This window comes from Oncorhynchus gorbuscha, unplaced genomic scaffold (assembly GCF_021184085.1).
Source record: "Oncorhynchus gorbuscha isolate QuinsamMale2020 ecotype Even-year unplaced genomic scaffold, OgorEven_v1.0 Un_scaffold_1244, whole genome shotgun sequence".
NCBI classification, from domain to species: Eukaryota; Metazoa; Chordata; class Actinopteri; order Salmoniformes; family Salmonidae; genus Oncorhynchus; species Oncorhynchus gorbuscha.
In genome coordinates, this window is record NW_025746077.1 from 12,501 (window position 1) to 38,390 (window position 25,890).

General features: G+C 40.6%; 1 protein-coding gene across 1 annotated transcript in view; it reads right to left on the reverse strand.

The window, feature by feature from the left end:
- Positions 1 to 25,890, reverse strand: part of LOC124021891 (dolichyl-diphosphooligosaccharide--protein glycosyltransferase subunit STT3B-like) — a gene marked incomplete at its 3' end in the record, with an annotated part of 62,025 nt that overhangs the window by 1,288 nt on the left and 34,847 nt on the right. The window contains exons 7-10 of the mRNA XM_046337027.1: positions 25,139 to 25,285; positions 19,721 to 19,769; positions 18,112 to 18,266; positions 15,597 to 15,808 (exon numbers count right to left, since the gene is read on the reverse strand). Of these exons, the coding sequence (XP_046192983.1) occupies positions 15,597 to 15,808; positions 18,112 to 18,266; positions 19,721 to 19,769; positions 25,139 to 25,285 (563 nt within the window). The remainder of the gene's footprint in view (positions 1 to 15,596; positions 15,809 to 18,111; positions 18,267 to 19,720; positions 19,770 to 25,138; positions 25,286 to 25,890) is intronic.

Genomic DNA, 25,890 nt, shown 5'->3' on the forward strand with positions numbered 1-25,890 from the left:
ATTTAACAGATGTTATTGGTCCATTTAACACATATTTAACAGATGTTATTGGTCCATATTTAACAGATGTTATTGGTCCATACACATATTTAACAGATGTTATTGGTCCATATTTAACAGATGTTATTGGTCCATATTTAACAGATGTTATTGGTCCATATTTAACAGATGTTATTGGTCCATATTTAACAGATGTTATTGGTCCATATTTAACAGATGTTATTGGTCCATATTTAACAGATGTTATTGGTCCATATTTAACAGATGTTATTGGTCCATATTTAACAGATGTTATTGGTCCATATTTAACAGATGTTATTGGTCCATATTTAACAGATGTTATTGGTCCATATTTAACAGATGTTATTGGTCCATATTTAACAGATGTTATTGGTCCATATTTAACAGATGTTATTGGTCCATATTTAACAGATGTTCTTGGTCCATATTTAACAGATGTTATTGGTCCATATTTAACAGATGTTATTGGTCCATATTTAACAGATGTTATTGGTCCATATTTAACAGATGTTATTGGTCCATACACATATTTAACAGATGTTATTGGTCCATATTTAACAGATGTTATTGGTCCATATTTAACAGATGTTATTGGTCCATATTTAACAGATGTTATTGGTCCATATTTAACAGATGTTATTGGTCCATATTTAACAGATATTTAACAGATGTTATTGGTCCATATTTAACAGATGTTAATTGGTCCATATTTAACAGATGTTATTGGTCCATACACATATTTAACAGATGTTATTGGTCCATATTTAACAGATGTTATTGGTCCATATTTAACAGATGTTATTGGTCCATACACATATTTAACAGATGTTATTGGTCCATATTTAACAGATGTTATTGGTCCATATTTAACAGATGTTATTGGTCCATATTTAACAGATGTTATTGGTCCATATTTAACAGATGTTATTGGTCCATATTTACACATATTTAACAGATGTTATTGGTCCATATTTAACAGATGTTATTGGTCCATATTTAACAGATGTTATTGGTCCATATTTAACAGATGTTATTGGTCCATATTTAACAGATGTTATTGGTCCATATTTAACAGATGTTATTGGTCCATATTTAACAGATGTTATTGGTCCATATTTAACAGATGTTATTGGTCCATATTTAACAGATGTTATTGGTCCATACACATATTTAACAGATGTTATTGGTCCATATTTAACAGATGTTATTGGTCCATTTACAGATGTTATTGGTCCATATTTAACAGATGTTATTGGTCCATATTTAACAGATGTTATTGGTCCATACACATATTTAACAGATGTTATTGGTCCATATTTAACAGATGTTATTGGTCCATATTTAACAGATGTTATTGGTCCATATTTAACAGATGTTATTGGTCCATATTTAACAGATGTTATTGGTCCATATTTAACAGATGTTATTGGTCCATATTTAACAGATGTTATTGGTCCATATTTAACAGATGTTATTGGTCCATATTTAACAGATGTTATTGGTCCATATTTAACAGATGTTATTGGTCCATATTTAACAGATGTTATTGGTCCATACACATATTTAACAGATGTTATTGGTCCATATTTAACAGATGTTATTGGTCCATACACATATTTAACAGATGTTATTGGTCCATATTTAACAGATGTTATTGGTCCATACACATATTTAACAGATGTTATTGGTCCATATTTAACAGATGTTATTGGTCCATATTTAACAGATGTTATTGGTCCATATTTAACAGATGTTATTGGTCCATATTTAACAGATGTTATTGGTCCATATTTAACAGATGTTATTGGTCCATATTTAACAGATGTTATTGGTCCATATTTAACAGATGTTATTGGTCCATATTTAACAGATGTTATTGGTCCATATGTTACATATTTAACAGATGTTATTGGTCCATATTTAACAGATGTTATTTATTGGTCCATATTTAACAGATGTTATTGGTCCATATTTAACAGATGTTATTGGTCCATATTTAACAGAGATGTTATTGGTCCATATTTAACAGATGTTATTGGTCCATATTTAACAGATGTTATTGGTCCATATTTAACAGATGCTATTGGTCCATATTTAACAGATGTTATTGGTCCATATTTAACAGATGTTATTGGTCCATATTTAACAGATGTTATTGGTCCCTATTTAACAGATGCTATTGGTCCATATTTAACAGATGTTATTGGTCCATATTTAACAGATGTTATTGGTCCATATTTAACAGATGTTATTGGTCCATATTTAACAGATGTTATTGGTCCATATTTAACAGATGTTATTGGTCCATATTTAACAGATGTTATTGGTCCATATTTAACAGATGTTATTGGTCCATATTTAACAGATGTTATTGGTCCATATTTAACAGATGTTATTGGTCCATATTTAACAGATGTTATTGGTCCATATTTAACAGATGTTATTGGTCCATATTTAACAGATGTTATTGGTCCATATTTAACAGATGTTATTGGTCCATATTTAACAGATGTTATTGGTCCATATTTAACAGATGTTATTGGTCCATATTTAACAGATGTTATTGGTCCATATTTAACAGATGTTATTGGTCCATATTTAACAGATGTTATTGGTCCATATTTAACAGATGTTATTGGTCCATATTTAACAGATGTTATTGGTCCATATTTAACAGATGTTATTGGTCCATATTTAACAGATGTTATTGGTCCATATTTAACAGATGTTATTGGTCCATTTACAGATGTTATTGGTCCATATTTAACAGATGTTATTGGTCCATATTTAACAGATGTTATTGGTCCATATTTAACAGATGTTATTGGTCCATATTTAACAGATGTTATTGGTCCATTTACAGATGTTATTGGTCCATATTTAACAGATGTTATTGGTCCATATGTTATTGGTCCATATTTAACAGATGTTATTGGTCCATATTTAACAGATGTTATTGGTCCATACACATATTTAACAGATGTTATTGGTCCATATTTAACAGATGTTATTGGTCCATATTTAACAGATGTTATTGGTCCATATTTAACAGATGTTATTGGTCCATATTTAACAGATGTTATTGGTCCATATTTAACAGATGTTATTGGTCCATACACATATTTAACAGATGTTATTGGTCCATATTTAACAGATGTTATTGGTCCATATTTAACAGATGTTCTTGGTCCATCCATATTTAACAGATGTTCTTGGTCCATATTTAACAGATGTTATTGGTCCATACAGATGTTATTGGTCCATATTTAACAGATGTTATTGGTCCATACACATATTTAACAGATGTTATTGGTCCATATTTAACAGATGTTATTGGTCCATACACATATTTAACAGATGTTATTGGTCCATACACATATTTAACAGATGTTATTGGTCCATATTTAACAGATGTTATTGGTCCATATTTAACAGATGTTATTGGTCCATACACATATTTATTGGTCCAGATGTTATTGGTCCATCCATATTTAACAGATGTTATTGGTCCATATTTAACAGATGTTATTGGTCACATATTTAACAGATGTTATTGGTCCATATTTAACAGATGTTATTGGTCCATATTTAACAGATGTTATTGGTCCATATTTAACAGATGTTATTGGTCCATATTTAACAGATGTTATTGGTCCATATATAACAGATGTTATTGGTCCATATTTAACAGATGTTATTGGTCCATATTTAACAGATGTTATTGGTCCATACACATATTTAACAGATATTGGTCCACAGACACATATTTAACAGATGTTATTGGTCCATACACATATTTAACAGATGTTATTGGTCCATATTTAACAGATGTTATTGGTCCATATTTAACAGATGTTATTGGTCCATATTTAACAGATGTTATTGGATTTAACAGATGTTATTGGTCCATATTTAACAGATGTTATTGGTCCATAACAGATGTTATTGGTCCATACACATATTTAACAGATGTTATTGGTCCATACACATATTTAACAGATGTTATTGGTCCATATTTAACAGATGTTATTGGTCCATATTTAACAGATGTTATTGGTCCATATATAACAGATGTTATTGGTCCATATTTAACAGATGTTATTGAGGGTGTAGTGAAATACTTGTGTTCCAGGCTCCAGCAATGCAGTAATATCTAACTAAATGCTTGTGTTTCTAGCTCCAACAATGCAGTAATATCTAACTAAATGCTTGGTTCTAGCTCCAGCAATGCAGTAATATCTAACTAAATGCTTGTGTTTCTAGCTCCAACAGTGCAGTAGTATCTAACTAAATGCTTGTGTTTCTAGCTCCAACAATGCAGTAATATCTAACTAAATGCTTGGTTCTAGCTCCAGCAATGCAGTAATATCTAACTAAATGCTTGTGTTTCTAGCTCCAACAGTGCAGTAGTATCTAACTAAATGCTTGTGTTTCTAGCTCCAACAGTGCAGTAATATCTAACTAAATGCTTGTGTTTCTAGCTCCAACAGTGCAGTAATATCTAACTAAATGCTTGTGTTTCTAGCTCCAACAGTACAGTAGTATCTAAGTAAATGCTTGTGTTTCTAGCTCCAACAGTGCAGTAGTATCTAACTAAATGCTTGTGTTTCTAGCTCCAACAGTGCAGTAATATCTAACTAAATGCTTGTGTTTCTAGCTCCAACAGTACAGTAATATCTAACTAAATGCTTGTGTTCCTAGCTCCAACAGTACAGTAATATCTAACTAAATGCTTGTGTTCCTAGCTCCAACAGTACAGTAATATCTAACTAAATGCTTGTGTTCCTAGCTCCAACAGTACAGTAATATCTAACTAAATGCTTGTGTTCCTAGCTCCAACAGTACAGTAATATCTAACTAAATGCTTGTGTTTCTAGCTCCAACAGTGCAGTAATATCTAACTAAATGCTTGTGTTCCTAGCTCCAACAGTACAGTAATATCTAACTAAATGCTTGTGTTTCTAGCTCCAACAGTGCAGTAATATCTAACTAAATGCTTGTGTTTCTAGCTCCAACAGTGCAGTAATATCTAACTAAATGCTTGTGTTTCTAGCTCCAACAGTGCAGTAATATCTAACTAAATGCTTGTGTTCCTAGCTCCAACAGTACAGTAATATCTAACTAAATGCTTGTGTTTCTAGCTCCAACAGTGCAGTAATATCTAACTAAATGCTTGTGTTTCTAGCTCCAACAGTGCAGTAATATCTAACTAAATGCTTGTGTTTCTAGCTCCAACAGTGCAGTAATATCTAACTAAATGCTTGTGTTTCTAGCTCCAACAGTGCAGTAATATCTAACTAAATGCTTGTGTTTCTAGCTCCAACAGTGCAGTAATATCTAACTAAATGCTTGTGTTTCTAGCTCCAACAGTGCAGTAATATCTAACTAAATGCTTGTGTTTCTAGCTCCAACAGTACAGTAATATCTAACTAAATGCTTGTGTTTCTAGCTCCAACAGTGCAGTAATATCTAACTAAATGCTTGTGTTTCTAGCTCCAACAGTGCAGTAATATCTAACTAAATGCTTGTGTTTCTAGCTCCAACAGTGCAGTAGTATCTAACTAAATGCTTGTGTTTCTAGCTCCAACATTGCAGTAATATCTAACTAAATGCTTGTGTTTCTAGCTCCAACAGTGCAGTAATATCTAACTAAATGCTTGTGTTCCTAGCTCCAACAGTACAGTAATATCTAACTAAATGCTTGTGTTTCTAGCTCCAACAGTACAGTAATATCTAACTAAATGCTTGTGTTTCTAGCTCCAACAGTGCAGTAATATCTAACTAAATGCTTGTGTTTCTAGCTCCAACAGTGCAGTAATATCTAACTAAATGCTCGTGTTTCTAGCTCCAACAGTGCAGTAATATCTAACTAAATGCTCGTGTTCCTAGCTCCAACAGTACAGTAATATCTAACTAAATGCTTGTGTTTCTAGCTCCAACAGTGCAGTAATATCTAACTAAATGCTTGTGTTCCTAGCTCCAACAGTGCAGTAATATCTAACTAAATGCTTGTGTTTCTAGCTCCAACAGTGCAGTAATATCTAACTAAATGCTTGTGTTTCTAGCTCCAACAGTGCAGTAATATCTAACTAAATGCTTGTGTTCCTAGCTCCAACAGTGCAGTAATATCTAACTAAATGCTTGTGTTTCTAGCTCCAACAGTGCAGTAATATCTAACTAAATGCTTGTGTTTCTAGCTCCAACAGTGCAGTAATATCTAACTAAATGCTTGTGTTCCTAGCTCCAACAGTACAGTAATATCTAACTAAATGCTTGTGTTTCTAGCTCCAACAGTGCAGTAATATCTAACTAAATGCTTGTGTTCCTAGCTCCAACAGTGCAGTAATATCTAACTAAATGCTTGTGTTTCTAGCTCCAACAGTGCAGTAATATCTAACTAAATGCTTGTGTTTCTAGCTCCAACAGTGCAGTAATATCTAACTAAATGCTTGTGTTTCTAGCTCCAACAGTGCAGTAATATCTAACTAAATGCTTGTGTTTCTAGCTCCAACAGTGCAGTAATATCTAACTAAATGCTTGTGTTTCTAGCTCCAACAGTACAGTAATATCTAACTAAATGCTTGTGTTTCTAGCTCCAACAGTGCAGTAATATCTAACTAAATGCTTGTGTTCCTAGCTCCAACAGTACAGTAATATCTAACTAAATGCTTGTGTTTCTAGCTCCAACAGTGCAGTAATATCTAACTAAATGCTTGTGTTTCTAGCTCCAACAGTACAGTAGTATCTAACTAAATGCTCGTGTTCCTAGCTCCAACAGTGCAGTAGTATCTAACTAAATGCTCGTGTTCCTAGCTCCAACAGTGCAGTAATATCTAACTAAATGCTCGTGTTCCTAGCTCCAACAGTGCAGTAGTATCTAACTAAATGCTCGTGTTTCTAGCTCCAACAGTGCAGTAATATCTAACTAAATGCTCGTGTTCCTAGCTCCAACAGTGCAGTAGTATCTAACTAAATGCTCGTGTTCCTAGCTCCAACAGTGCAGTAGTATCTAACTAAATGCTCGTGTTTCTAGCTCCAACAGTGCAGTAATATCTAACTAAATGCTTGTGTTTCTAGCTCCAACAGTGCAGTAATATCTAACTAAATGCTTGTGTTCCTAGCTCCAACAGTACAGTAATATCTAACTAAATGCTTGTGTTTCTAGCTCCAACAGTGCAGTAATATCTAACTAAATGCTTGTGTTCCTAGCTCCAACAGTGCAGTAATATCTAACTAAATGCTTGTGTTCCTAGCTCCAACAGTGCAGTAATATCTAACTAAATGCTTGTGTTCCTAGCTCCAACAGTGCAGTAATATCTAACTAAATGCTTGTGTTCCTAGCTCCAACAGAGCAGTAATATCTAACTAAATGCTCGTGTTTCTAGCTCCAACAGAGCAGTAATATCAAACTAAATGCTCGTGTTCCTAGCTCCAACAGTGCAGTAATATCTAACTAAATGCTTGTGTTTCTAGCTCCAACAGTGCAGTAATATCTAACTAAATGCTCGTGTTTCTAGCTCCAACAGTGCAGTAATATCTAACTAAATGCTTGTGTTTCTAGCTCCAACAGTGCAGTAATATCTAACTAAATGCTTGTGTTTCTAGCTCCAACAGTGCAGTAATATCTAACTAAATGCTCGTGTTTCTAGCTCCAACAGTGCAGTAATATCTAACTAAATGCTTGTGTTTCTAGCTCCAACAGTGTAATATCTAACTAAATGCTCGTGTTTCTAGCTCCAACAGTGCAGTAATATCTAACTAAATGCTCGTGTTTCTAGCTCCAACAGTGCAGTAATATCTAACTAAATGCTTGTGTTCCTAGCTCCAACAGTGCAGTAATATCTAACTAAATGCTTGTGTTTCTAGCTCCAACAGTGCAGTAATATCTAACTAAATGCTTGTGTTTCTAGCTCCAACAGTGCAGTAATATCTAACTAAATGCTTGTGTTTCTAGCTCCAACAGTGCAGTAATATCTAACTAAATGCTTGTGTTTCTAGCTCCAACAGTGCAGTAATATCTAACTAAATGCTTGTGTTTCTAGCTCCAACAGTGCAGTAATATCTAACTAAATGCTTGTGTTTCTAGCTCCAACAGTGCAGTAATATCTAACTAAATGCTTGTGTTTCTAGCTCCAACAGTGCAGTAATATCTAACTAAATGCTTGTGTTTCTAGCTCCAACAGTGCAGTAATATCTAACTAAATGCTTGTGTTTCTAGCTCCAACAGTGCAGTAATATCTAACTAAATGCTCGTGTTTCTAGCTCCAACAGTGCAGTAATATCTAACTAAATGCTTGTGTTTCTAGCTCCAACAGTGCAGTAATATCTAACTAAATGCTTGTGTTTCTAGCTCCAACAGTGCAGTAATATCTAACTAAATGCTCGTGTTTCTAGCTCCAACAGTGCAGTAATATTTAACTAAATGCTTGTGTTTCTAGCTCCAACAGTGCAGTAATATCTAACTAAATGCTCGTGTTTCTAGCTCCAACAGTACAGTAGTATCTAACTAAATGCTCGTGTTCCTAGCTCCAACAGTGCAGTAATATCTAACTAAATGCTCGTGTTTCTAGCTCCAACAGTACAGTAGTATCTAACTAAATGCTCGTGTTCCTAGCTCCAACAGTGCAGTAATATCTAACTAAATGCTCGTGTTCCTAGCTCCAACAGTGCAGTAATATCTAACTAAATGCTTGTGTTTCTAGCTCCAACAGTGCAGTAATATCTAACTAAATGCTCGTGTTCTAACAATACACACATCTAAAAGTAAAAGAATGGAATTAAGAAAATTGACTAAAATACAGTAGAATAGAAGACAGTATTTACATATGAGATGAGTAATGCAGTATGTAAACATTAATAAAGTGGCCAGTGATTCCATGTCTATGTATAAGGGGCAGCAGCCTCTAAGTTGCAGGGTTGAGTAACCGGGTGGAAGCCGGCTAGTGATGGATATTTAACAGTTTGATGGCCTTGAGATAGAAGCTGTTTTTCAGTCTCTCGGTCCCAGCTTTGATGCACCTGTACTGACCTCGCCTTCTGGATGATAGCGGGGTGAACAGGCAGTGGCTCGGGTGGTTGTTGTCCTTGATGATCTTTATGGCCTACGGGTGGTGTAGGTGTCCGGGAGGGCAGGTAGTTTGCCCCTGGTGATGCGTTGTGCAGACATCACTACCCTCTGGAGAGCCTTACGGTTTGTGGGCGGTGCTGTTGCCGTACCAGGCGGTGATGCAGTCCAACAGGATGCTCTCAATTGTGCATCAGTAAAAGTTTGTGAGTGTTTTGTTGGTGACAAGCCGAATTTCTTCAGCCCCCTGAGTTTGAAGAGGCGAGGCTGCGCCTTCAGTTTGTCCGTGATGTGTACCCCGAGGAACTTGAAGCTTTCCACCCTCTCCACTACTGTTCCATCGATGTGGATAGGGGGGTGCTCCCTCTGCTGTTTCCTGAAGTCCACGATCAGCTCCTTTGTTTTGTTGACGTTGAGTGTGAGGTTATTTTCCTGACACCACACTCCGAGGGCCCTCACCTCCTCCCTGTAGGCCGTCTCGTCGTTGTTGGTAATCAAGCCCACTGCTGTTGTGTCGTCTGCAAACTTGATGATTGAGTTGGAGGCGTGCGTGGCCATGCAGTCGTGTGTGAACAGGGAGAACAGGAGGGGGCTGAGCACGCACAGATCTATTGGGGCGGTAAGCAAATAGAAGGGTGTCTCGGGTGTCAGGGAAGGTGGAAGTGAAATGATCCTTGAATAGTCTCTCTCTTCATGGTGACAGAAGTGAGTGCTGTGGGGCAAAGGTCATTTAGTTCAGTTATCTTTGCCTCCTTAGGTACAGGAACAATGGTGGACATCTTGAAGCAAGTGGGGATAACGTTTTCTGAACTGGACACTGAACGGTATACTGAATATACTGAACTATATACTGAATACTGACTATACTGAACTATATACTGAATACTGACTATACTGAACTATATACTGAATACTGACTATACTGAACTGAATACTGCATACTGACTATACTGAACTATATACTGAATACTGACTATACTGAACTGAATACTGCATACTGACTATACTGAACTGTATACTGACTATACTGAACTGAATACTGACTATACTGACTATACTGAACTGAATACTGACTATACTGAACTGAATACTGACTATACTGAACTGTATACTGACTATACTAAACTGTATACTGACTATACTGAACTGAATACTGACGACATCAAACTGTATACTGACTATACTGAACTGAATACTGACTATACTGAACTGAATACTGACTATACTGAACTGAATACTGAATATACTGAACTGTATACTGACTATACTGAACTGAATACTGACTATACTGAACTGAATACTGACTATACTGAACTGTATACTGACTATACTGAACTGAATACTGACTATACTGAACTGTATACTGACTATACCGAACTGAATACTGACTATACTGAACTGAATACTGACTATACTGAACTGTATACTGACTATACTGAACTGAATACTGACTATACTGAACTGAATACTGACTATACCGAACTGAATACTGAATACTGACTATACTGAACTGAATACTGACTATACTGAACTGTATACTGACTATACTGAACTGTATACTGACTATACTGAACTGAATACTGACTATACTGAACTGAATACTGACTATACCGAACTGAATACTGACTATACTGAACTGAATACTGACTATACTGAACTGAATACTGACTATACTGAACTGAATACTGACTATACTGAACTGAATACTGACTATACTGAACTGAATACTGACTATACTGAACTGAATACTGACTATACTGAACTGAATACTGACTATACCGAACTGAATACTGACTATAATGAACTGTATACTGAATACTGACTATACCGAACTGAATACTGACTATACTGAACTGTATACTGACTATACTGAACTGTATACTGACTATACTGAACGAACTGTATACTGACTATACTGAACTGTATACTGACTATACTGAACTGTATACTGACTATACTGAACTGTATACTGAATACTGACTATACTGAACTGAATACTGACTATACTGAACTGAATACTGACTATACTGAACTGAATACTGACTATACTGAACTGTATACTGAATACTGACTATACTGAACTGAATACTGACTATACTGAACTGAATACTGACTATACTGAACTGAATACGGACTATACTGAACTGAATACTGACTATACTGAACTGTATACTGAATACTGACTATACCGAACTGAATACTGACTATACCGAACTGAATACTGACTATACTGAACTGAATACTGACTATACCGAACTGAATACTGACTATACTGAACTGAATACTGACTATACTGAACTGTATACTGAATACTGACTATACCGAACTGTATACTGACTATACTGAACTGAATACTGACTATACTGAACTGAATACTGAATACTGACTATACCGAACTGAATACTGACTATACCGAACTGAATACTGACTATACTGAACTGTATACTGACTATACTGAACTGAATACTGACTATACTGAACTGAATACTGACTATACTGAACTGTATACTGAATACTGACTATACTGAACTGAATACTGACTATACCGAACTGAATACTGACTATACTGAACTGAATACTGACTATACTGACTATACTGAACTGAATACTGACTATACTGAACTGAATACTGACTATACTGAACTGAATACTGACTATACCGAACTGAATACTGACTATACTGAACTGAATACTGACTATACTGACTATACTGAACTGAATACTGACTATACCGAACTGAATACTGACTATACTGACTATACTGAACTGAATACTGACTATACTAAACTGAATACTGTATACTGACTATATCGAACTGTATACTGAATACTGACTATACTGAACTGAATACTGACTATACCGAACTGAATACTGACTATACTGACTATATCAAACTGTATACTGAATACTGAATATACTGAACTGTATACTGACTATACCGAACTGAATACTGACTATACTGAACTGTATACTGAATACTGACTATACTGAACTGAATACTGACTATACCGAACTGAATACTGACTATACTGACTATATCAAACTGTATACTGAATACTGAATATACTGAACTGTATACTGAATACTGACTATATCGAACAGTATACTGAATACTGACTATACTGAACTGTATACTGACTATACTAAACTGAATACTGACTATACTGAACTGAATACTGACTATACTAAACTGAATACTGTATACTGACTATACTAAACTGAATACTGACTATACTGAACTGAATACTGACTATACTGAACTGTATACTGACTATACCGAACTGAATACTGACTATACTGAACTGAATACTGACTATACTGAACTGAACACTGACTATACTGAACTGAATACTGACTATACTGAACTGAATACTGACTATACTGAACTGAACACTGACTATACTGAACTGAATACTGACTATACTGAACTGTATACTGACTATACCGAACTGAATACTGACTATACTGAACTGAATACTGACTATACTGAACTGTATACTGACTATACCGAACTGAATACTGACTATACTGAACTGAATACTGACTATACTGAACTGAACACTGACTATACCGAACTGAATACTGACTATACTGAACTGTATACTGAATACTGACTATACTGAACTGAATACTGACTATACTGAACTGAATACTGACTATACTGAACTGAATACTGACTATACTGAACTGAATACTGACTATACTGAACTGAATACTGACTATACTGAATATACTAAACTGTATACTGACTATACTGAACTGTATACTGAATACTGACTATACTGAACTGAATACTGACTATACTGAACTGAATACTGACTATACTGAACTGAATACTGACTATACTGAACTGAATACTGACTATACTGAACTGAATACTGACTATACTGAATATACTAAACTGTATACTGACTATACTGAAATGTATACTGAATACTGACTAGAACCCATGCTTCTAGTCATCCTCATACCTTCTCATAGAGGTTTCCAGAGAGCCTCTAGTCATACCTTATCATAGAGGTTTCCAGAGGGCCTCTAGTCATACTCAAACCTTATCATAGAGGTTTCCAGAGGGCCTCTAGTCATCCTCATACCTTATCATAGAGGTTTCCAGAGAGCCTCTAGTCATCCTCAAATCTTATCATAGAGGTTTCCAGAGGGACTCTAGTCATCCTCATACCTTATCATAGAGGTTTCCAGAGAGCCTCTAGTCATCCTCATACCTTATCATAGAGGTTTCCAGAGAGCCTCTAGTCATCCTCATACCTTATCATAGAGGTTTCCAGAGGGACTCTAGTCATCCTCATACCTTATCATAGAGGTTTCCAGAGAGCCTCTAGTCATCCTCATACCTTATCATAGAGGTTTCCAGAGGGCCTCTAGTCATCCTCATACCTTATCATAGAGGTTTCCAGAGAGCCTCTAGTCATCCTCATACCTTATCATAGAGGTTTCCAGAGGGCCTCTAGTCATACCATATCATAGAGGTTTCCAGAGAGCCTCAAGTCATCCTCATACCTTATCATAGAGGTTTCCAGAGAGCCTCTAGTCATCCTCAAATCTTCTCATAGAGGTTTCCAGAGGGACTCTAGTCATCCTCATACCTTATCATAGAGGTTTCCAGAGAGCCTCTAGTCATACCTTATCATAGAGGTTTCCAGAGAGCCTCTAGTCATCCTCATACCTTATCATAGAGGTTTCCAGAGAGCCTCTAGTCATCCTCAAATCTTCTCATAGAGGTTTCCAGAGGGACTCTAGTCATCCTCATACCTTATCATAGAGGTTTCCAGAGAGCCTCTAGTCATCCTCATACCTTATCATAGAGGTTTCCAGAGGGACTCTAGTCATCCTCAAACCTTATCATAGAGGTTTCCAGAGGGCCTCTAGTCATACCTTATCATAGAGGTTTCCAGAGAGCCTCTAGTCATCCTCATACCTTATCATAGAGGTTTCCAGAGGGCCTCTAGTCATACCTTATCATAGAGGTTTCCAGAGAGCCTCTAGTCATCCTCATACCATATCATAGAGGTTTCCAGAGGGCCTCTAGTCATCCTCATACCTTTATCATAGAGGTTTCCAGAGAGCCTCTAGTCATACCTTATCATAGAGGTTTCCAGAGAGCCTCAAGTCATCCTCAAACCTTATCATAGAGGTTTCCAGAGGGCCTCTAGTCATCCTCATACCTTATCATAAAGGTTTCCAGAGAGCCTCTAGTCATCCTCAAATCTTATCATAGAGGTTTCCAGAGAGCCTCAAGTCATCCTCAAATCTTCTCATAGAGGTTTCCAGAGAGCCTCTAGTCATACCTTATCATAGAGGTTTCCAGAGAGCCTCAAGTCATCCTCAAACCTTATCATAGAGGTTTCCAGAGGGCCTCTAGTCATCCTCATACCTTATCATAGAGGTTTCCAGAGGGCCTCTAGTCATCCTCATACCTTATCATAGAGGTTTCCAGAGGGCCTCTAGTCATCCTCATACCTTATCATAAAGGTTTCCAGAGAGCCTCTAGTCATTCTCAAATCTTATCATAGAGGTTTCCAGAGAGCCTCAAGTCATCCTCAAATCTTCTCATAGAGGTTTCCAGAGAGCCTCTAGTCATACCTTATCATAGAGGTTTCCAGAGAGCCTCTTGTCATACCTTATCATAGAGGTTTCCAGAGGGCCTCTAGTCATCCTCATACCTTATCATAGAGGTTTCCAGAGGGCCTCTAGTCATTCGCAAATCTTATCATAGAGGTTTCCAGAGGGCCTCTAGTCATCCTCAAATCTTATCATAGAGGTTGCCAGAGAGACTCTAGTCATCCTCAAACCTTATCATAGAGGTTTCCAGAGGGCCTCTAGTCATACCTTATCATAGAGGTTTCCAGAGGGACTCTAGTCATCCTCATACCTTATCATAGAGGTTTCCAGAGGGACTCTAGTCATCCTCATACCTTATCATAGAGGTTTCCAGAGTGCCTCTAGTCGTCCTCATACCTTATCATAGAGGTTTCCAGAGGGCCTCTAGTCATCCTCATACCTTATCATAGAGGTTTCTAGAGTTCCTCTTGTCGTCCTCATACCTTATCATAGAGGTTTCCAGAGAGCCTCTAGTCATCCTCATACCTTATCATAGAGGTTTCCAGAGAGCCTCTAGTCATCCTCATACCTTATCATAGAGGTTTCCAGAGGGCCTCTAGTCATCCTCATACCTTATCATAGAGGTTTCCAGAGTGCCTCTAGTCATACCTTATCATAGAGGTTTCCAGAGGGCCTCTAGTCATCCTCATACCTTATCATAGAGGTTTCCAGAGGGCCTCTAGTCATCCTCATACCTTATCATAGAGGTTTCCAGAGAGCCTCTAGTCATCCTCAAACCTTATCATAGAGGTTTCCAGAGAGCCTCTAGTCAAACCTTATCATAGAGGTTTCCAGAGAGCCTCTAGTCAAACCTTATCATAGAGGTTTCCAGAGAGCCTCTAGTCAAACCTTATCATAGAGGTTTCCAGAGAGCCTCTAGTCATCCTCATACCTTATCATAGAGGTTTCCAGAGTTCCTCTTGTCGTCCTCATCACTACTGTCCTCTATGGGAGGGCTCTCCCTCTTCATGTCGTCCCCTAGGTAGTGTTCAAACACGCTGGAGAAGGCTATAGCTGACAGCATGCACACTACAGGGGTCAGGGTCAGCATCAGACGGACCATCACTCCAGCAAAGTAGACAGCACTGATGGCATACAGGGCCACTAGGGGGAGACAGAGAGCAGGGTTAGAATTTAATATACTGGGTTAGAGTTTAATATACTGATGGCATACAGGGCCACTAGGGGGAGACAGAGAGCAGGGTTAGAGTTTAATATACTGGGTTAGGGTTTAATATACTGGGTTAGAGTTTAATATACTGGGTTAGGGTTTAATATACTGGGTTAGAATTTAATATACTGGGTTAGAGTTTAATATACTGGGTTAGGGTTAAATATACTGGGTTAGGGTTTAATATACTGGGTTAGAATTTAACATACTGGGTTAGAGTTTAATACACTGATGGCATACAGGTCCACTAGGGGGAGACAGAGAGCAGGGTTAGAATTTAATATACTGGGTTAGGGTTTAATATACTGGGTTAGAGTTTAATATACTGGGTTAGAGTTTAATATACTGGGTTAGAGTTTAATATACTGGGTTAGAGTTTAATATACTGGGTTAGAGTTTAATATACTGGGTTAGAGTTTAATATACTGGGTTAGAGTTTAATATACTGGGTTAGAGTTTAATATACTGGGTTAGAGTTTAATATACTGGGTTAGAGTTTAATATACTGGGTTAGAGTTTAATATACTGGGTTAGGGTTTAATATACTGATGGCATACAGGGCCACTAGGGGGAGACAGAGAGCAGGGTTAGAGTTTAATATACTGGGTTAGGGTTTAATATACTGGGTTAGAGTTTAATATACTGGGTTAGGGTTTAATATACTGATGGCATACAGGGCCACTAGGGGGAGACAGAGAGCAGGGTTAGAGTTTAATATACTGGGTTAGGGTTTAATATACTGGGTTAGAGTTTAATATACTGGGTTAGGGTTTAATATACTGGGTTAGAGTTTAATATACTGGGTTAGAGTTTAATATACTGGGTTAGAGTTTAATATACTGGGTTAGGGTTTAATATACTGGGTTAGGGTTTAATATACTGGGTTAGAGCTTAATATACTGGGCTAGGGTTTAATATACTGGGTTAGGGTTTAATATACTGGGTTAGGGTTTAATATACTGGGTTAGAGTTTAATATACTGGGTTAGGGTTTAATATACTGATGGCATACAGGGCCACTAGGGGGAGACAGAGAGCAGGGTTAGAGTTTAATATACTGGGTTAGGGTTTAATATACTGGGTTAGAGTTTAATATACTGGGTTAGGGTTTAATATACTGATGGCATACAGGGCCACTAGGGGGAGACAGAGAGCAGGGTTAGAGTTTAATATACTGGGTTAGGGTTTAATATACTGGGTTAGAGTTTAATATACTGGGTTAGGGTTTAATATACTGGGTTAGAGTTTAATATACTGGGTTAGAGTTTAATATACTGGGTTAGAGTTTAATATACTGGGTTAGGGTTTAATATACTGGGTTAGGGTTTAATATACTGGGTTAGAGCTTAATATACTGGGTTAGGGTTTAATATACTGGGTTAGGGTTTAATATACTGGGTTAGGGTTTAATATACTGGGTTAGGGTTTAATATACTGGGTTAGGGTTTAAAATACTGGGTTAGAGTTTAATATACTGGGTTAGGGTTTAACACACTACTCTCTTTGAGAAGTAGACAGCACTAATAGCATCCAGAACCACTAGGAACAGCAGGGTTAAACACAGAGATCCTATTAAAGAACCACTAGGAACAGCAGGGTTAAACACAGAGATCCTATTAAAGAACCACTAGGAACAGCAGGGTTAAACACAGAGATCCTATTAAAGAACCACTAGGAACAGCAGGGTTAAACACAGAGATCCTATTAAAGAACCACTAGGAACAGCAGGGTTAAACACAGAGATCCTATTAAAGAACCACTAGGAACAGCAGGGTTAAACACAGAGATACAGAATGGTTTCTAACTAAATCATGATTTTCCTGAATCGTAGGGGAACCCATGTGTGTGTGTGTATGCAGATGTGTGTGTTTATGTGTGTCTGTGTGTGTGTGTTTGTTGACTTGAATGGTAATTATTGCTGTAGTCATTATATTTCTATGGTCACACACACACCTGCACACACACACACACACACACACACACACACACACACACACACACACACACACACACACACACACACACACACACACACACACACACACACACACACACACACACACACACACACACACCTGCATACACACACACATTGCCATGCCATCTAACTGTAGACGTGTGTGTGTGTGTGTGTGTGTGTGTGTGTGTGTGTGTGTGTGTGTGTGTGTGTGTGTGTGTGTGTGTGTGTGTGTGTGTGTGTGTGTGTGTGTGTGTGTGTGTGTGTGTGTGTGTGTTACCGAAGACTCTCTCGTCGTTGATGTTCTTGATGCAGAACCAGAGTCCAGCAGGAAAGGTACAGACCAGGATGTGGAGGTCGAAGAAGAACGAGACCCAGGTGGTGGGCTGGTGCTCCGACACAGACGCTATGATGGGGATGTGGATCTTAGCATACCTGGAGAGAGGAGAGAGGGAGGGAGAGGAGGGAGGGCGAGGAGGGAGGGAGAGGAGGAGGGAGAGAGGGGGAGAGAGGGGGAGAGAGGGGGTGGGTTGAGGTAGGGAGAGGAGGGAGGGAGAGAGAGAGGGAGAGGAAGAGGAGGGAGGGAGAGAAGGGAGGGGGTTGAGGTAGGGAGAGGAGAGAGAGGGAGGGAGGGAGAGAGGGGGGAGGAGGGAGGGAGGGGGTGGGTTGAGGTAGGGAGAGGAGGGAGGGAGAGAGGGAGGGAGAGGAAGAGGAGGGAGGGGGAGAGGAGGGGGTTGAGGTAGGGAGAGGAGAGAGAGGGAGGGAGGGGGAGGAGGGAGGGGGTGAGGGAGAGAGGGGGTGGGTTGAGGTAGGGAGAGGAGGGAGGGAGAGAGGGAGGGAGAGGAAGAGGAGGGAGGGGGTTGAGGTAGGGAGAGGAGAGAGGGGGGGGGGGAGGAGGGAGGGAGGGAGGGAGAGAGGGGGTGAGGGAGAGGGGGTGGGTTGAGGTAGGGAGAGGAGGGAGGGAGGGGGTTGAGGTAGGGAGAGGAGAGAGGGAGGGAGGGAGGGAGAGAGGGGGAGGAGGGAGGGAGGGAGGGAGAGAGGGGGTGAGGGAGAGAGGGGGTGGGTTGAGGTAGGGAGAGGAGGGAGGGAGAGAGGGAGGGAGAGGAAGAGGAGGGAGGGGGTTGAGGTAGGGAGAGGACGGAGGGAGAGAGGGAGGGAGAGGAAGAGGAGGGAGGGAGAGGAGGGAGAGGGGGAGGGAGAGAGGGGGTGGGTTGAGGGAGGGAGGGTGAAGAGAGGGGGTGGGGTGAGGGAGGGTGAAGAGAGGGGGTGAGGGAGGGAGGGAGAGAGAGGGGGTGAGGGAGGGAGAGAGAGGGGTGAGGGAGGGAGGGAGGGAGAGAGAGGGGGGTGAGGGAGGGAGAGAGAGGGGTGAGGGAGGGAGGGTGAAGAGAGGGGGTGAGGGAGGGAGGGAGAGAGAGGAAGGGAGGGAGAGAGAGAGGGGTAAGGGAGGGAGGGAGGGAGGGAGAGAGAGAGAGAGAGAGGGGTAAGGGAGGGATTTAAAGGATTTATCTGAAGAGCCTGTGGAAGGTTGTTGCTACAGGAAGTGAGTGGACATTGACAGGAAGAGGAACACATTGTTTCCTTGGTAAAGGTGATCCACAGGGAGTAAAACTAGACACACGTAGACCTGACACGACCCACACTGCACTGCAGCAGAACACGCACTCTGAGACAAATAAACAGCTGATTGGGCACTCTGACAGCCTTCTCTCTCTACAGCAGAGGTCGGTGTGTGTGTGTGTGTGTGTGTGTGTGTGTGTGTGTGTGTGTGTGTGTGTGTGTGTGTGTGTGTGTGTGTGTGTGTGTGTGTGTGTGTGTGTGTGTGTGTGTGTGTGTGTGTGTGTGTGTGTGTGTGTGTGTGTGTGTGTGTGTGTACTGTTTAGTGCACTTACCCTGTATCCCACAGTGAATAGAATCGACCACTCCAAGGAGCGATGTGTCCTAAAACACAATGAACATTATTAAGTACAGCACTGTTATGATTATGTACACGATCACACACACGTTAGGTTTTGGGGACAACAATTGATTCCCATTCAATCCTATTTCCCTAACTCTTAAACTCCTGACTCCTAAACTCCTGACTCCTAAACTCCTGACTCCTAAACTCCTGACTCCTAAACTCCTGACTCCTAAACTCCTGACTCCTAAACTCCTGACTCCTAAACTCCTGACTCATAAACTCCTGACTCCTAAACCCCTAAACTCCTGACTCGTAAACTCCTGAATCCTAAACTCCTGACTCCTAAACTCCTGACTCCTAAACTCCTGACTCCTAAACTCCTGACTCCTAAACTCTTAAACTCCTGACTCCTAAACTCCTAAACTCCTGACTCCTAAACTCTTAAACTCCTGACTCCTAAACTCCTAACTCCTAAACTCCTGACTCCTAAACTCCTGAATCCTAAACTCCTGAATCCTGACTCCTAAACTCCTGAATCCTGACTCCTAAACTCCTGACTCCTAAACTCCTGACTCCTGACTCCTAAACTCCTGACTCCTAAACTCCTGACCCCTAAACTCCTGAACCCTAAACTCCTGACTCCTAACCTCCTAACTCCTGACTCCTAAACTCCTGACTCCTAAACTCCTGACCCCTAAACTCCTGACTCCTGAACTCCTGACTCCTAACTCCTAAACTCCTGACTCCTGACTCCTAAACTCCTGACTCCTAAACTCCTGACTCCTAAACTCCTGACTCCTAAACTCCTGACTCCTAAACTCCTGACTCCTAAACCACTGACTCCTAAACCCCTGACTCCTAAACTCCTGACTCCTAAACTCCTGACTCCTAAACTCCTGACTCCTAAACCCCTGACTCCTAAACTCCTGACTCCTAAACTCCTAAACTCCTGACTCCTAAACTCCTGACACCTAAACTACCCTTTTTACAAGTGGAGACCATCAAAATGTCCTCACTTCTCTGAAGCTTTACTCTTCTAGGACTTCTGGTACTCACAAGTATAGTAAAACACACACACACACACACACACACACACACACACACACACACACACACACACACACACACACACACACACACACACACACACACACACACACACACACACACACACACACACACACACACACACACACACACACACACACACACAGGGATGGGATGCAGGGTCTCAACCTCCTGTTGCTAGGTAGAACAGTAGGATGCACAAGGTGACATTTTATTCATGTGGTACATCAGCAGTTATTCTCTTGTTACGTCACTGACAGTCAGCTAACAAGTTGTGGGTTGTTAGGTTAGTCTAGCGGACAGCTATCTACACCTGTACTAGTCATGGTTAGTCTAGCGGACAGCTACCTACACCTGTACTAGTCATGGTTAGTCTAGCGGACAGCTATCTACACCTGTACTAGTCATGGTTAGTCTAGCGGACAGCTATCTACACCTGTACTAGTCATGGTTAGTCTAGCGGACAGCTACCTACACCTGTACTAGTCATGGTTAGTCTAGCGGACAGCTACCTACACCTGTACTAGTCATGGTTAGTCTAGCGGACAGCTACCTACACCTGTACTAGTCAAGGTTAGTCTAGCGGACAGCTATCTACACCTGTACTAGTCATGGTTAGTCTAGCGGACAGCTACCTACACCTGTACTAGTCATGGTTAGTCTAGCGGACAGCTACCTACACCTGTACTAGTCATGGTTAGTCTAGCGGACAGCTATCTACACCTATACTAGTCATGGTTAGTCTAGCGGACAGCTACCTACACCTGTACTAGTCATGGTTAGTCTAGCGGACAGCTACCTACACCTGTACTAGTCAAGGTTAGTCTAGCGGACAGCTATCTACACCTGTACTAGTCATGGTTAGTCTAGCGGACAGCTACCTACACCTGTACTAGTCATGGTTAGTCTAGCGGACAGCTACCTACACCTGTACTAGTCATGGTTAGTCTAGCGGACAGCTATCTACATTTACATTTACATTTAAGTCATTTAGCAGACGCTCTTATCCAGAGCGACTTACAAATCTACACCTGTACTAGTCATGGTTAGTCTAGCGGACAGCTATCTACACCTGTACTAGTCATGGTTAGTCTAGCGGACAGCTATCTACACCTGTACTAGTCATGGTTAGTCTAGCGGACAGCTATCTACACCTGTACTAGTCATGGTTAGTCTAGCGGACAGCTATCTACACCTGTACTAGTCATGGTTAGTCTAGCGGACAGCTATCTACACCTGTACTAGTCATGGTTAGTCTAGCGGACAGCTATCTACACCTGTACTAGTCATGGTTAGTCTAGCGGACAGCTATCTACACCTGTACTAGTCATGGTTAGTCTAGCGGACAGCTATCTACACCTGTACTAGTCATGGTTAGTCTAGCGGACAGCTATCTACACCTGTACTAGTCATGGTTAGTCTAGCGGACAGCTATCTACACCTGTACTAGTCATGGTTAGTCTAGCGGACAGCTATCTACACCTGTACTAGTCATGGTTAGTCTAGCGGACAGCTATCTACACCTGTACTAGTCATGGTTAGTCTAGCGGACAGCTATCTACACCTGTACTAGTCATGGTTAGTCTAGCGGACAGCTATCTACACCTGTACTAGTCATGGTTAGTCTAGCGGACAGCTATCTACACCTGTACTAGTCATGGTTAGTCTAGCGGACAGCTATCTACACCTGTACTAGTCATGGTTAGTCTAGCGGACAGCTATCTACACCTGTACTAGTCAAGGTTAAACTACCGGTGGGCTATCTACACCTGTACTAGTCAAGGTTAAACTACCGGTGGGCTATCTACACCTGTACTAGTCAAGGTTAAACTACCGGTGGGCTATCTACACCTGTACTAGTCAAGGTTAAACTACCGGTGGGCTATCTACACCTGTACTAGTCAAGGTTAAACTACCGGTGGGCTATCTACACCTGTACTTGTCATGGTTAAATTACCGGTGGGCTATCTACACCTGTACTAGTCATGGTTAAATTACCGGTGGGCTATCTACACCTGTACTAGTCATGGTTAAATTACCGGTGGGCTATCTACACCTGTACTTGTCATGGTTAAATTACCGGTGGGCTATCTACACCTGTACTAGTCATGGTTAAATTACCGGTGGGCTACCTACACCTGTACTAGTCAAGGTTAAATTACCGGTGGGCTATCTACACCTGTACTAGTCATGGTTAAATTACCGGTGGGCTACCTACACCTGTACTAGTCATGGTTAAATTACCAGTGGGCTAACTACACCTATACTAGTCAAGGTTAAATTACCGGTGGGCTATCTACACCTGTACTAGTCATGGTTAAATTACCGGTGGGCTACCTACACCTGTACTAGTCATGGTTAAATTACCGGTGGGCTACCTACACCTGTACTAGTCATGGTTAAATTACCGGTGGGCTATCTACACCTGTACTAGTCATGGTTAAATTACCAGTGGGCTAACTACACCTATACTAGTCAAGGTTAAATTACCGGTGGGCTATCTACACCTGTACTAGTCATGGTTAAATTACCGGTGGGCTATCTACACCTGTACTAGTCATGGTTAAATTACCGGTGGGCTATCTACACCTGTACTAGTCAAGGTTAAATTACCGGTGGGCTACCTACACCTGTACTAGTCAAGGTTAAATTACCGGTGGGCTAACTACACCTGTACTAGTCAAGGTTAAATTACCGGTGGGCTATCTACACCTGTACTAGTCAAGGTTAAATTACCGGTGGGCTACCTACACCTGTACTAGTCATAGTTAAATTACCGGTGGGCTAACTACACCTGTACTAGTCATGGTTAAATTACCGGTGGGCTACCTACACCTGTACTAGTCAAGGTTAAATTACCGGTGGGCTATCTACACCTGTACTAGTCAAGGTTAAATTACCGGTGGGCTACCTACACCTGTACTAGTCAAGGTTAAATTACCGGTGGGCTACCTACACCTGTATTAGTCAAGGTTAAATTACCGGTGGGCTACCTACACCTGTACTAGTCAAGGTTAAATTACCAGTGGGCTACCTACACCTGAACTAGTCAAGGTTAAATTACCGGTGGGCTACCTACACCTGTACTAGTCATGGTTAAATTACCGGTGGGCTACCTACACCTGTACTAGTCATGGTTAAATTACCGGTGGGCTACCTACACCTGTACTAGTCAAGGTTAAATTACCGGTGGGCTATCTACACCTGTACTAGTCAAGGTTAAATTACCGGTGGGCTTTCTACACCTGTACTAGTCAAGGTTAAATTACCGGTGGGCTACCTACACCTGTACTAGTCATGGTTAAATTACCGGTGGGCTACCTACACCTGTACTAGTCATGGTTAAATTACCGGTGGGCTACCTACACCTGTACAAGTCAAGGTTAAATTACCGGTGGGCTACCTACACCTGTATTAGTCATGGTTAAATTACCGGTGGGCTAACTACACCTGTACTAGTCAAGGTTAAATTACCGGTGGGCTAACTACACCTGTACTAGTCAAGGTTAAATTACCGGTGGGCCCCCATTGATTTCGTAAATCCATCTCACTCAGAGTGACTTACAAAATCAATATTATTAAAAGCTGCAAACATTTCTCTCCGCCCCAAAATGTCTAGAATTGCAGCAACTTGCTTTAGAAGTGCTGAATGTTCTCTATGCTCCATGGCAACGGGTAGAATTGCAGTAAATTAATTATTAATTATTATTATTAACACTATTTTTCTTCTCCTCTGTCAACAGGGGGGCGGCTAAAATGTTTTGCTCACAAGGGCCCCAAAAACGGTCAGGGCCGACTGCATGTATAGATGTGGGTCTAGATGAGGATGTGGGTATAGATGTGGGTATAGATGTGGGTCTAGATGAGGATGTGGGTATAGATGTGGGTATAGATGTGGGTATAGATGAGGATGTGGGTATAGATGTGGGTATAGATGAGGATGAGGGTACAGATGTGGGTCTAGATGAGGATGAGGGTACAGATGAGGGTATAGATGAGGATGTGGGTATAGATGTGGGTATAGATGTGGGCCTCTCTCATCTTTTTAAGTGGGAGAACTTAAGTCAGGTATATAACAGCACAGTGTTGACCTACCTGTATAAGTCAGGTATATAACAGCACCTACCTGTATAAGTCAGGTATATAACAGCACCTACCTGTATAAGTCAGGTATATAACAGCACCTACCTGTATAAGTCAGGTATATAACAGCACAGTGTTGACCTACCTGTATAAGTCAGGTATATAACAGCACAGTGTTGACCTACCTGTATAAGTCAGGTATATAACAGCACCTACCTGTATAAGTCAGGTATATAACAGCACAGTGTTGACCTACCTGTATAAGTCAGGTATATAACAGTGAGGAAGACTGCCCCAGCAGCCAGAGAGACCCCGAGGAAGAACAGGGTCTGGAACTCCTGTCTGGTCAGTCTGTCTTTCAGGTACTGAAGGAAGGCATAGGCCTGGAGCAACGCAAACACACCTGGTAGAGAGAGGGGGGGGGAGAGAGAGAGGGGGAGTGGAGAGGGGGAGAGAGAAAGAGGCGGGAGACGAGGAGAGATGAGAGAGAGGCAAGGAGAGAGGAGAGAGAAAGAGAGGGGGAGGCGAGGAGAGATGAAAGAGAGGCAAAGAGAGAGGAGAGAGAAAGAGGGGGAGGCGAGGAGAGATGAGAGATAGGCAAGGAGAGAGAAAGAGGGGGAGGCGAGGAGAGATGAGAGGCAAGGAGAGAGAGAGAAAGAGGGGGAGGCGAGGAGAGATGAGAGATAGGCAAGAGAGAGAGAAAGAGGGGGAGGCGAGGAGAGATGAAGAGAGGCAAGGAGAGAGGAGAGAGAAAGAGGGGGGAGGCGAGGAGAGATGAGAGAGGGAGGCAAGGAGAGAGAAGAGAGGAGAGAGGAGAGAGAAAGAGGGGGAGGCGAGGAGAGATGAGAGAGGAGAGAGAAAGAGGAGGAGGTAACCCATAATATACACTGAGGAGAGAGAGTTTACATTATACCCCTGTACAGGTAGGGAGAGGGAGGGGAGTCAACAGGCATCCATCACAGCATCACGTGTAACGACTATAGAAGGTCTAATATACACTGAGCTCTA